Below are 12,754 nucleotides of genomic sequence, written 5' to 3'. Positions count from 1 at the left end.
TGTCAGCAGTGTCTGCTCTACAATATTAGCATTCCTACGAAGACCTATCCATTTTTTTCTTTTCTTTGTCCCAGTTTGTCTCTTTCTTTCTTACTCTTTGTAAATCCGCTGCACAGAATAGAAAGAGTCTTGGCTGAAATCTGTTATTTCACCCTCCATCAGCCTGGCCATAAGTGATTCACACTGATACAAGTGCACACTGGTTCTAAGAGGTTTAAGTGCTTTTTGCATAATGCATCTTAGAACATTCCACAAGGGCTCTGTTTACCATTCAAGTCTTTTAAATACGGCATGACTTTAATAGAGAAATTTATGCATTACTTGTAATGTACAATAACAGCTATATGTGGATTAAAGACTAAGCAGGATGAAACAAAGACATTATTAACTTAGTTATTAAAGAAGTTAATTAAATTTGCAGTATGAATCGGTGAAAGCTCCAGAAATCTACATACAAATCAAGGACATATGGAATCTATGCTAAAGAGTGAATAATATATTATCTGAAATAACTGGTTTATAATTGGTTGGTTGGTTGGTTGGTTGATTGATTAAATCACCAGAACAGTTAGAATTTTTTCATTTAGAAAGTGTAAAATACCAGAACAGCTTCTTTCCTTAACAGAGTCATGTTTTAAGAAATCCTTGATCCTTTGAAATTAAAGAAATGTCATTCTTCTATAAAAACAATGTGGTTATGTATGTAACCCTGGTTCAATGAGTAGATAACGAGCCTAATGGTTAGAGAGTCTGACTTGTAACCCGAGTGTTGTGGGATCGAGTCTCAGGTCCGGCAGGGATTGTAGGTGGGGGGAGTGAATAACCAGCGCTCTCTTCCAACCTCAATACCACGACTGAGGTGAGACCCTTGAGCAAGGCACCGAACCCTCAACTGCTCCCCGGACGTCACAGCAATTTGGCTGCCCACTGCTCTGGCTGTGTGTTCACAGTGTGTGTGTGCGCGTGCACTTGAGTGGGTTAAATGCAGTATGGGTCACTATACTTGGCCACACATCACTTCACATACTCATGCTGCCCTCTGAGGCACCACATTATCTGCACCTCAAAAGGCACATCATGCCATCAATCATCAGATTTTGATGAAGAAAGTCATAGCAGTAATGAAAGAATATGGCAGAGTTACGCAGCATCTCTTTTCCATGCTCAAACAGGGTTATATACACAACCAAAATATTCCCTTTAATAGGTTCATTCAACACTGTGTCAGTAGCTGATGCTATGGGAATACCGCAGCTGCATGCTGCTGGCTAACTGCAAGATTATCGCTTGTGCACTGACTGACACAGAAATAAACTGACTGCTGTTCAAACAGATGGGTAAACAGATGTAAACAGAAGTCTACATTCAACTGATAAAACCTGATAAAAGTGTGTGAAGAGGCCCAGCCTGCCACCACAAAAATATCTTCTAAATGGGGCACTCTTAGATAGACACCTGCAACAAGGCGAGAGTGGGCCAAGAAGTGAAGACAGTCCCTGTGCCTCCTAGGTAAGAGAAATTGCATCCTTCACCCAATGCAATAACCTTTGTTTTGTTACAGCCACCAAACAAATGCCCTCACAGGACAAACACTGCAGCCTCTCATTCCCTTGCAACTGAACAGGTGGAAGAGAAAATTACTGCAAATGACCACGAACTGAGAGCGGAAAGAAGTAGACGTGACCTCAGGAAAATACCCAATCTTAGGTCACAGCAAGACCTTAAATAACCCGTGAACAAAATCCTGATAACCCCCTAAAAGGCCTGCAAATCAACAATCCACTTCAAGGATGTGAAGGCCATAAACACAAATTAAGAGTCAGAAGCTTACTCCAGTGGTTTAAATGAAGGCCCTGTTAAATCTGATAAGAAGGATCACAAGCGTTTCAACCCTCTTGTTCCTTGCATGAAACAGGAAACAAGCAAATGCCTCCCTAATGAAACAACCTCAACTGCTTCATGCTCAGGCTCAGCTATTTGAACAAAAAACAAACTCAAACTACAACCCAAAAAACACAGCCCCCCAAGCACCCTCTACAGTGAGGATAAAAAAATAATTAAGCAGGAAAACATCCCCAAAAATAATAAATCCTCACATATGAATTCATCTCGAGAAATGGAGTGCCTACGGTCCAGTGAGGGGGGGGGGGGCTGTCTGCACACTCTTCTTAGCTTCCAGCTCAACATCGGATCCCCAGGACCCTACTCCATGTGGCACCTGTTACTGCAGGGCCAAAGCAGTTTACGTCCTTGAAAATAAGCAAGCTGAGAGCTTTCATCTTGAAATTATCACTTTGCATGCAGTTGGAGGTGCCATCAACTGTGGCTCATGCATGCTCCACACCCAAACACTTGACACAAGTCTCATGCGAGTCTTCTTCCTCACTTCCTGAATGACATCATGTTTCCCCCAGAGGAAATAAATAATCTACTTGATGATGGTCATTGAAACACGATAACAGGCTAGATAAACATCTCCTTGAGGATGAGAAATCTGAAAATTGATGGTGCAGAACTTCCTTTTGTTGTGTCTCAGAGGACAGTGTTAGAACCATCAGCCAATGGATTGTCATGTTTTTTAATCGGGATGCAGAAAACTACCACACCTAGAGGGTGCTCCCATAGCATCAGCTACATATGATACCTGAATGTTACATTTAGTAACATTCAAGATTTTGTCATAATCGTAAGGTAAAGTCTTAAAAATCTTGAAGTACAACTTGTTCAATTTAAAATATGAAATCACTTTTTATTGGACTTCCAGCAGATGAATGTTAGCAATGTGAGTGGAAAAATCTGATATATGCTCTATGATCTTGCTCTAAAATACAGGAATTTTGGTCTGTGGTTCATGCTTATATTCAAAAAGTATCAGGGTGCTGCTTTTCATTTTGCCCAAGTATTTATATCCTAAGTGATCCATCTTTTTCACTCACTAATGTTGAGATTAGTAGAGAAGGGTGACAAATTATTATGAGAGGTTGGCGTTCAACAGGATGCTGTCTTTTCAAGAATGGTTTATAGAAATGGGGAATGTGGTAGAATACAAAAAATAAAAATAAAAAGTGTTTTATAGCTAACAAGTAAACATGGACACAGGGTAGATTGAGGATACTGGGATATTTTGTGATCATCTTTTCCTTTTTTTAAAAAATACAAAGATTTGTTCTAGCAATCTGCATAACTGTGACTGATGTATGTAGTATTGGTAGTCTAGTGGGAGGGGCTTTGACAATATCCTCTATTTTAAAATGGAGTGTACTGTGTTGCCTATTAAAGGAAAATAAAAAGTGATAATCATAAAAACCCATAAGTGTAACAGAGGAATAAACAAAGAAAGAAACGCTTAAAAATGCATGGTATTGCCTGCTATAAATTACAACTTATCTTCTCATCGTCTTTGTCCACCCAGGTGAATGTGTACAAAACCGAGCCAGCCCTCTGAAGCGGTTCACAAGATCCAGTTCTGTCCTTTCAGGGGATGGCCCAGGTCCAGGATGGGCACACAGAGGAATATGATAGGTGCAGTCATTAATAATCTTCTTATGTCAAATGAAACAATGGGAAACATAAAAGAACCATTACCTTATCTTCCCACAAGGAAATGACCTCATCTATACAACACTGAATCAAAAAATGGCACAAAGCATTGATGTTTTTTTAATGTCCACCTGTTATACGAGATACAGACTGTCTGTGTGAATGTAATTGCCAGGTATTGTTAGATATTGGAAACCTAATGCAGAGATAGGTGTGCAAATCATGCACAATACAAAAGCCTGTTTAGTTGGAATATATATATTTGTCATTTGTGTCTCCATAGAAATGAGGTTTCATTTTATGGATACTCAAGACCCTTGTTATCTTTTTTGGTAGCTCTGTGATGTTAGAGGACAGTCAGGATGGTATGGACAGTGGTAGCCTGACTCCTGGCTCAGCTCGACAGGTCTGCATCCAACGCCATCCAAGCCACGGCTTCGGGTTCATTGCCGGCAGCGAACGGCCTGTGGTTGTACGCTCTGTCTCTGCAGGTAAGACGTGTGTCTCTGTCTGGAGTTATAGGGCAGATGTCTTTTGTCCCCTGGCTCTGGTGTACCAGCCAGTCAGCTTCATCTTTTTTTAAAGGCTTTTGAGTCTTCAGATTTGAGATGACTCTATAATCAAATGGGAATTCAGATACTTTCTGTTTGATGCCTTGACAAGATAAGTGTGAAAATCCACTGTAGGACAAGAAAAAAAGAAAACAATGTCAGGGGGCTTTAACTAATCAAGTCTATAAAGAACAATGCAAGTTTACAGACTCCTCCCTTACAGACGGACCCTCAAACGGCAAGCTTTACCCCGGAGATCAGATCCTTGCCATCAACCAGGAACTCGTGAGCGACGCGCCCCGGGAGAAAGTCATAGACCTTGTAAGGTAACACCCTTTACTGTCACCAGAGGGAAGGGCCTTGTCTGGACGCATGACTGTGCTTTATGTATTTCTATCCATGTGTCTCCATCAGATAAGAGAATTAATTTTAGATAAGACACACTTTTTACATTCTCCAGCTCCCTTGCCAAAATGTATTTTTCTTCTGCAGGCGGTGCAAGGACTCGATTGTTCTCACTGTGCTGCAACCACAACAGGTAGTTAAGGACATCAATTTGTCTCCCATCAAAATTACATTAAATCAGTCCCTTTCAGTGCAACAGTCAAACTACTATGCCAGTTTCAATACAGTGCGTACATTTTTACTGGGATTTGACATTCAGGTTCAGCTTTGTGTACAAAAACACATTTGCTTTGTGCCAATGTTACATAATTACTATACATAGATAATTACATATTTAGTATATTGAGACTAAAGCTCAGGAGTGAAAATGTCTTCAAATGTCATCAAATGTCAAATGATTCGTTTCAGTGTCCCCCAATGCACTGAGCTCAACTGAGCATTAACAGTGCTGCCACATTGCATGCAGGTCAAGCTGTAACAGTGCTAAAAACAATTTCAACTTTGACCTTGGTTGCTACTGAGCTTGCAGTGTACAACCTATAGCTGTTGACAGAAGAAAGAGTGATCCTCTGTATATAAAACTCTAGCTGTACTTCCATTCTAAGTCATATGATATTCAGAGAACAGTGCTGGGTAGATTACTTACAAACTGTAGTCCGTTACTGATTACAAAACATATAGATTACATTTTTTTTTTTTTTGCATAATTACTTTTTTTTTTTTTTTTTTTGCATAATTATTTGTTTCATACATGGTCTAAATGCTTGAGATCTGCATTTTTCACCCAATTTCAGAAGCATTGTTCACATTTACATGGCAATTCTATATTGTGAATATAGTCAAAGCTAAATAATATGACAGGATTTTAAGAAAGGATAATTAAAAAGAGAAAAAATTAGAATAAGGGAGAATCAATAATTTTTTTAATAATTTACTGCCATCACGTGAATGAAATGTAATCATAAAAAAGTAGCTGTAATCTGATTGAGCAGTATAAAATCTAATATACTGTAATTATGAGTACTTAATTTCTGGAATCTCATTACGTTATCCAGAATACATATGATCAGTTGCTACCCAGAATAATTAGCATATACAGTAAACACATTCAATATTTTATGCAAATTAATCAATGGTAAAAATGACCATTTGGATGCTATTTCTAACACTTGGGTCAAAGCAACACAAAATGTTTCTGCTGCACTGAAGTGTGTTGTTTTCAAGTAAAAATGTATAAGTGTGCATAAAAGAAGATCATTTTACTTGAGAAGCAAACTGCATAAGATATTATGAATTGTTTGCAGAGAATATTTAGAATATATTTAAGAGCAGGTGAATGGTTTTAAAGGTTTTACTCTAAATGAAACAAGTATTAACCTCTGTTTTCCTGTCTATTTCTCTTTGTTTCTTCATACCCTCCCTTTGTCTTTCTTTTTGCTTCCTCAGTCACCTAAGTCTGCCTTCATAAGTGCAGCCAAGAAAGCTCGTCTGCGAACCAATCCCCCCAAAGTGCGCTTTTCTGAGCAAGTGTCCATCAGCGACCCAGACTCAGTATGTGCTGCTGTCTCTTGCTCACATCACACCCCAGTCATATCTGTGCTAACACAGCTGTCTTTATGTGCTGTAATGAGACCCGCACAACACCAGCGCTCCTGATAGACTCAATAGCTCCTGATATGACTTGTTTTGATTGTAAGATTTGAGTTTGTCGAATGGACTCAAGGTATTTTGTGACGTGACTGTTCACAGTCTGTTCATGCTAATATTTGTTAGTATTTACAAAGTGTCAATCACTAGTGTCTCCTACTGAGAGTGTTACATGGCGGTCATTTCAGACTTGAAGTGAGATACACTCTGCATCTCCTGCTCATCTCATTTCATCAGACTGCAGGTTTGTTACCCAGAGGGGCCACGCGTAAATCCCTCTCTGATGGTGCTTTCTAGATGTGCTCCAACGTTTCGAGAAGCTAAAAGGATTTATCCAAAATATGTGCACTTCTGATGTGGTTTCATCTTGCTCCACCATCTATGAACTCAGACTGAATTAAAGCACATACATGAAAACACAGGGCTTGGAACTGACTACGCTTGATTTGGTTGGAATGAAAGAGCTCTAGTGTTTCTCTGTCTCATATGTGTAGTGTAGATTTGCATTGAAGTCACCCGGGCAGATATTGACAGATGTTCTTTCTCTGAATAGAATATGAGTCCTAGTTTGTTTGCTAAGATTTATTTGGATTTACTATAGACTGACTTTTATTCATGCATATGGCAATTGAAAAGGGAATTTCTTAGAGCAGGCGCTTCGAGTAATACCATCTGCTTCTGATTGAGGTGTTTAGGTAACAGAGTTATGTGGAGGAACTTAGCGTCAGCTTCCTTTGAACAGTTCCAGCCTACTTAGCGGAAATTGAATAAGGTAGCATTGTATCTAGAGAAAGACAGCCTCCGCATGACCTTAAATGTTGTTACTAGACATTCATTCATTCGTAGCTTTTCATTAGCTCTACAGCTGCCATCTCCTCTTGGTGAACATGGGTCGATAGCACCCATGTTAATGTCAATGTCCATGGATTATGTCCCATACAGTTTGATATCTGCCTTGTGAGCAAGGAAGAGTCAACACTACACCCTTGGGTGCTGGTCGCACCAATTTAATAAAGCGGACCGATGGGAGGGGTGTGCAGCTCTCCTGGAAGAAGAAACTTGCTGATCAGGCCTAGAGGGCCAAAATCGGTAAAGATCAAACCACCCTCACCTGAGCCTCCTCTAATCATGTCAATCCATCTTGTGTGAACAGCAGGGGCCAGTGGGGCTTTCTTCATTAAAAGCTGCCTGTCAGCACAGAGTAAATAAGCTGCTACGTTTTATTAAAGGCGTTAGGCTAAAAGACAAATGCCAGCGTGGGACTTATTATTCATATCACATCATCTCACGCCGTAGCAAACGTGCAATTGATTGGGATTGTGCTGAATGTACGAGACAGAGTTAGCCAACCTGCTCACTTCACCACCTGTCATAACATGATCCCAACTGACATGCCAAATTGACGCTTGCTTATTTGTTTCCATTCTGTATTTGTGTATAAAGTGTAATAGCACTTTGCACACGTCTCCACAAGCAAGCCTAAAGGGACTTTGGGTAAAACACTTGCCAAATGTACCAAAACATTCATATAGAAATGTTCTTGGGTGCATCAGAACTCATTCAATGTCAGCATTTGATTAAATAATATTACTGATGACACTCAGTGGAAGATCAGTGGACAGCTGATAGAAAGTTATGACACTTACTCCAAAAATAATGTGGAACCTGCCACAAATCAATATGATCCGGACATCAGGATGTTATCTAAATGTAATGACCTCTCATTCTTGATACAAAATTACCTTCAAGGTTTCTCATCCACTTCAAGGTGCACTAAGTCATTTTAGAACACTTTTTTTGTACGTAAATGAATATTTAACAAATAGAATTAAAATGATGGCAAATGCCATTAGTAACTTTCTATTACAAAATAAAATAATCATAGGAGACAATTAAGTGTCTAAATGCCATACCAAAACTTTGCTTTAACCTTTTACTGTACAGTATCTTTAGTAACAGGTGTAAGGAGAACATCCTTCGAAGTCATTGTCATTGGTTGTTCAGAAAGATTTATAGTTACATTTATACCAGGAGAGTTCTGAATATAGGCATCAGAGCCTTGAGTGTTATATGGACAGCTAAGGGCTTTTCACACTGTGCTTAACCCCAGGTTATCGCCATTCTAAACACTGCTTTTAACCCCAGAACATTAAGAAACATTTCACACATGTGATTTAGAAGCGGGGCTAGCACTGCTTATGTGTGAATGCTACTGCTGGATGCTTAGTGACAGACAACCTATAAGAAACTGAACAGCATGGCTTTTGCCACATCAGTTACAGGAACTGCGTATTGTGTAAACAGTACAGCGTTTGAGGGAAAAAGTAAGAAATGTCAAACAACGGAATGTTTAACATATGTTAGATGTAGTATACCTGATGAACCACAATGCAAATGGTGGAAATCCTGACTCTAAAGAGTTGAGCGATGGTCCTGTAATCTCCATTCTGTTTCAATAGCATCTTTCAAAGAAGTGTTGATTTCCATAATGTGGTCTCTCAAAAGCGTTTATTAAGTCCATGAAAGTTGTTTTCTGCCATTCAACAGTGGCATATCCAGTCACTGTCAGTAAATGTGCAGTTAACAAAGAAACACCACCAGTGATGACTTTTGGGAGCGACCCATGATTTCCGAGATGAAGATGGGGCTATAAACAAAGATCCTACTGTACAAGCAAACACTAATCTCTCCACACTTAAAATAAATTCAAAGAAATATTCATACAACTTGATCTGTTTTCTTTTTCTTTCTTTTTTTTGTCCTTCGTCAGTCTCAGGAGGCTTAAAACAGCCAAGGAGGGCCTACATGGCGACATTTTTTAAATGATAGGATAACTGCTGTGAGAAGAGCCATGTAAACAGGATAACTGCTGCGTCTGTCCAATCAATGACACTGACACCACAAATATGCAAATAAGGACTTTAACCCGGGTTTTAGGAATGTGCAGTGTGAAACAGCAGCTCATGAATATCCAGGATTAACTTTTAACACTGGGTAAAGTATAAGCAGTGTGACACGTGAAGCAAGATAACCTAGGATTCCGTTTACCTGGGGTTTAGCATGAACCATGGTGAACTATTTCAAGTGTCAAAAGCCCAAAAGAGGTGGCCAGGAGGGGTGTAACATGGAGCTTTTTGGTTGAAAACCAGACCGACTGCTGTGTTCTGTATTATCGGCCAATGGAGCATTGCAGTAGTCCTGTCTTGAATGCAGGGTCTGATTTTCCTAATTCTCTAAAGAGGAAGGGGCCAAGCACTGAAACTTGAGGCACTCCGCTACTTGATATGATTTAGAAACCCTTTCCTGGATACTGTGAAGGATCTGCCATTAGGTCAGGCTCAAAATAGTACCGTGTACTTCTAATGATGTCCAGTTCAGGGAGAATGAGTGACAGAAGAGTCAGATGACTCACTGTTTCAAAGACAGCAGACTGTTTCAATTAAATGAGGATCGATGATTTGGGTTTGGTTCTGGCCAGCCACAGGGTTTCAACAATGACACCATAGGCATTGAACCAGGAAAATGCACAAGCTAGTTCAACACACAAAAAATTACTTAGTGCACCTTTAATTTTTCTTATTGGAAATAAAGTAGATGCCTTGAAGAGTTCCTCTCTTAGCTACAAATATATGCTGCAATTGAATTCAATGTTTGTGTCCAGTTGATCTGAATTTACAGAATATGGTTTCGCGTTGGATCTGGAATGAATGTGATATGAATCCTGCTTAATTCTGTACTCTTTATGTCTAAAGAAGAGTTTTGGTAATATTTACAATTCATTTGAACTAATGCTCTTAATTTAGAAAGAAAGATATTTCTTTTACCATTGTTTTGGACTTAATGTTTTTCCTTTCAGGTTTTCCATACAGTTAAAGTCCCCTCATGTGTTTCTACATTCTTCCTTTGTTACCTTGAAGATGTTAGATTTTCTTATTGATTCTCTGTATGAACCTATTGAGTCTTTTCTAATATCTCATCCAAGGTTCACTTACTATTTTCTCTCCTCTTTCTCTCCTCTGTTTCTTTCAGACTATGCTTAAGGACGACTCTCTGCTTCTGATACCAAATGTGTTGAAGGTGTTTCTTGAAAATGGGCAGATCAAATCCTTTACGTTTGACAGCCGCACCACTGTTAGGGTGAGTGTACTGGGAAAACTCTTCCCAGGAATACTAATTAAGGACCGATTCTCACTATTAAGTAGCATGCATAGTAATAGCATATTGTTTTTTTATTAGCACATATTCTTATAGCCTTATTCTGCATGACCATATTTTAGATCCCTAATCCAACCCATACCTAAACTTAACAACTGCCTTATTAACTATTAACAAGCAGCAGATGAGTTTATTGACGCATTAATCGTATTTAATAGTTAACTGTGAGAATTGGACCTTAAAATAAAGTGTGACAAAGTTTTGTTTGTTAAATAGGAACAATGTATGTAAATGAACATGCCATATTATAAAAACATTGCTAATTTACATATGTAGTCCCTACACAGGTAAGACAAAGACAATATACAGATACAAAAACACAATACAAAAATGTCATCGTAAAATTACCAGTACACTATTCTCAAAAAAGGGACAAAGCATTACAAGTGATCACAGATCTGTTTACTTTTGAGTCACTGTTTAAGATGGCTCTATAAAGTGTAAAATGTAAAGCACTCCCTTATTGCGTATAGAGCCAAAATGACACGTCAACAAAATCAGTTATGCCGGTTATATAAATACACTTATTGTTTACACTGATGGATGAACTCAGGTCTGGGACTCATATTTAACACACTGTCAGTTGTGATACACTTGTGACTTGAGCTGTTCATTCATGAGCAGCTACTTTAACCTGCTGAATGAACAAAACATTTCAAGACTCACACCTGTAATCAAATGCAAACAGTGACAGTGACTAAATATTTTTACATGACTTTTAAAGGTTAATATAGAGTGTGACCCCAAGATGCTTTTTTTTTTTTTTTTTTACAATTACAATATCAAGCCCCCCCCCCCTTCAGAAACACAATAGAATGTGTCTACACAACTGGTTGTTTTGTAAATCTCATACACACTTTTTTTCAATATTCTATAATAAATCCGTTTTAGTAAGCCATTCTGAACATGGATGAATGCAGATGTGAGACTGAATGATGCTTCTTGAATGTCATTTGCTTGAGGTACAAATACTGCATCGTCTGCATACATTTGAATATTGACATTTGGACATACATTAGGCAAGTCATTTATATAAAGTTTAAATAAGATTGGTCCTAGAATAGATCCTTCGGGATCACAGTGCAGTAATCTCCCCTAGCTGGAGTTACTGTCATCAAACCCAGTAACGCAGCACAGCAGCCAGCTTGCTCCGCTCCACACAAGCACGCATTGGTGCTTCAGCAGAGTGTTTGAACATAGTATTTGCTTTGATCACATGGAAACCTCATGAAATATTTGTCATCCATTTCAGAAGTAAACCACTAGAAAAAAGCATCCATATGTCTCCAGAGCAGGGTCCAGTGACTAAGAGTGTTGATTTCAATGCTTTATCACTGATGGAAATCCTCCTGTAGTTTACACTCTGCCAATGCTGTTGCTTTTGCACTGTAATATCTTAGATATTGTAACACAGCAGAATTCATGCTTTAGGAGCAAAAAACACCAACCATTAGAGTAACTACAGAATTCTAGAACTTGTTCTCCTTTTCCCATTCACCACAGGATGTGATATCATCACTGCAGGATCGCCTCTCTCTACGCTACATCGAGCATTTTGCTTTGGTGCTGGAGTCTGGTGGACTGGCGCAGAATCAGAGGCTGCATCTGCTCCAGGAAAGCCAGCCACTGTCTCATGTGAGTAAATGCCACCCAAAAAACACCAACTGATGCTTTTCCTCCACTCTACAGTTCAAAAGGTTTAAAAGCAGCCTTCAATGTGGAGCACAAGGTACTTTACACCAGCTTTCTATGGTGAGTTGCTGCAAACACCCTTAAAGGGACAGTTCACCCAAAAATGAAAATGAAATAGACAGCAACACAACTACCCCATTCAAGGCCCAGAAACGCAGTAAGAACATCATTAAAATAGTCTATGTGATATCAGTGATTCAACTGTATGGTTATGAAGCTACGAGAATACTTTTTGTGTACAATGAAAACAAAAATAATGAATTTATTCAACAGATTCTTCTCTTCCATGACAGTTTTCGATGTGTGTTCATGATAGTACCACAACGCATGCGTGTGATGCTGCTGACGTGGAAGCCGGTGTTCTGATGTAGATCACGCATGTGCTGCACCTCGTTTACGGGCCGAGGAATGCACATGCATGTGTCGTGGTACTCTTGTGAATGGCTGCTGAGACTGACAAGGAAGAGAATAAATTGTTGAATAAAGTTGTAATTTTTGTTTTCTTTGTGCAAAAAAAGTATTCTCGTAGCTTCATAACATTACGGTTTAACCACTGATGCCACATAGACTATTTTAACGATGTCATGAAGGACTTATGTGTTTGGAAGGGCATGAGGGTGAGTAATTAATGACAGAATTTTAATGTTTAGGTGAAGTGAAAAAAATTAATTAAAAAAAAAATAGTGGTTTGTAGTGCATCTTTC

At 38.9% G+C, this 12,754-nt stretch overlaps 1 protein-coding gene across 3 annotated transcripts in view; it reads left to right on the top strand.

Annotated features, from left to right (window-relative positions):
* LOC109102004 (FERM and PDZ domain-containing protein 3-like) overlaps positions 1-12,754 on the top strand; it is a 129,682-nt gene that overhangs the window by 108,397 nt on the left and 8,531 nt on the right. For 2 of the 3 annotated variants that reach the window (XM_042769791.1, XM_042769789.1), the window contains exons 3-9: positions 3,413-3,522; positions 3,877-4,031; positions 4,315-4,417; positions 4,584-4,629; positions 5,943-6,047; positions 10,173-10,280; positions 11,862-11,993. In XM_042769791.1, the coding sequence (XP_042625725.1) occupies positions 3,482-3,522; positions 3,877-4,031; positions 4,315-4,417; positions 4,584-4,629; positions 5,943-6,047; positions 10,173-10,280; positions 11,862-11,993 (690 nt within the window). In that variant the 5' untranslated portion in view covers positions 3,413-3,481. Of the gene's footprint in view, positions 1-3,412; positions 3,523-3,876; positions 4,032-4,314; positions 4,418-4,583; positions 4,630-5,942; positions 6,048-7,085; positions 7,233-10,172; positions 10,281-11,861; positions 11,994-12,754 lie in introns of those variants that run through there. The other variant, XM_042769790.1, reaches the window with a different exon arrangement.

The sequence above is a fragment of the Cyprinus carpio genome, chromosome A14, assembly GCF_018340385.1.
Source record: "Cyprinus carpio isolate SPL01 chromosome A14, ASM1834038v1, whole genome shotgun sequence".
Lineage (NCBI taxonomy): Eukaryota > Metazoa > Chordata > Actinopteri > Cypriniformes > Cyprinidae > Cyprinus > Cyprinus carpio.
The sequence above is the reverse complement of the archived record's forward strand: the minus strand, read 5'-3'. Positions and strand labels throughout refer to the sequence as shown.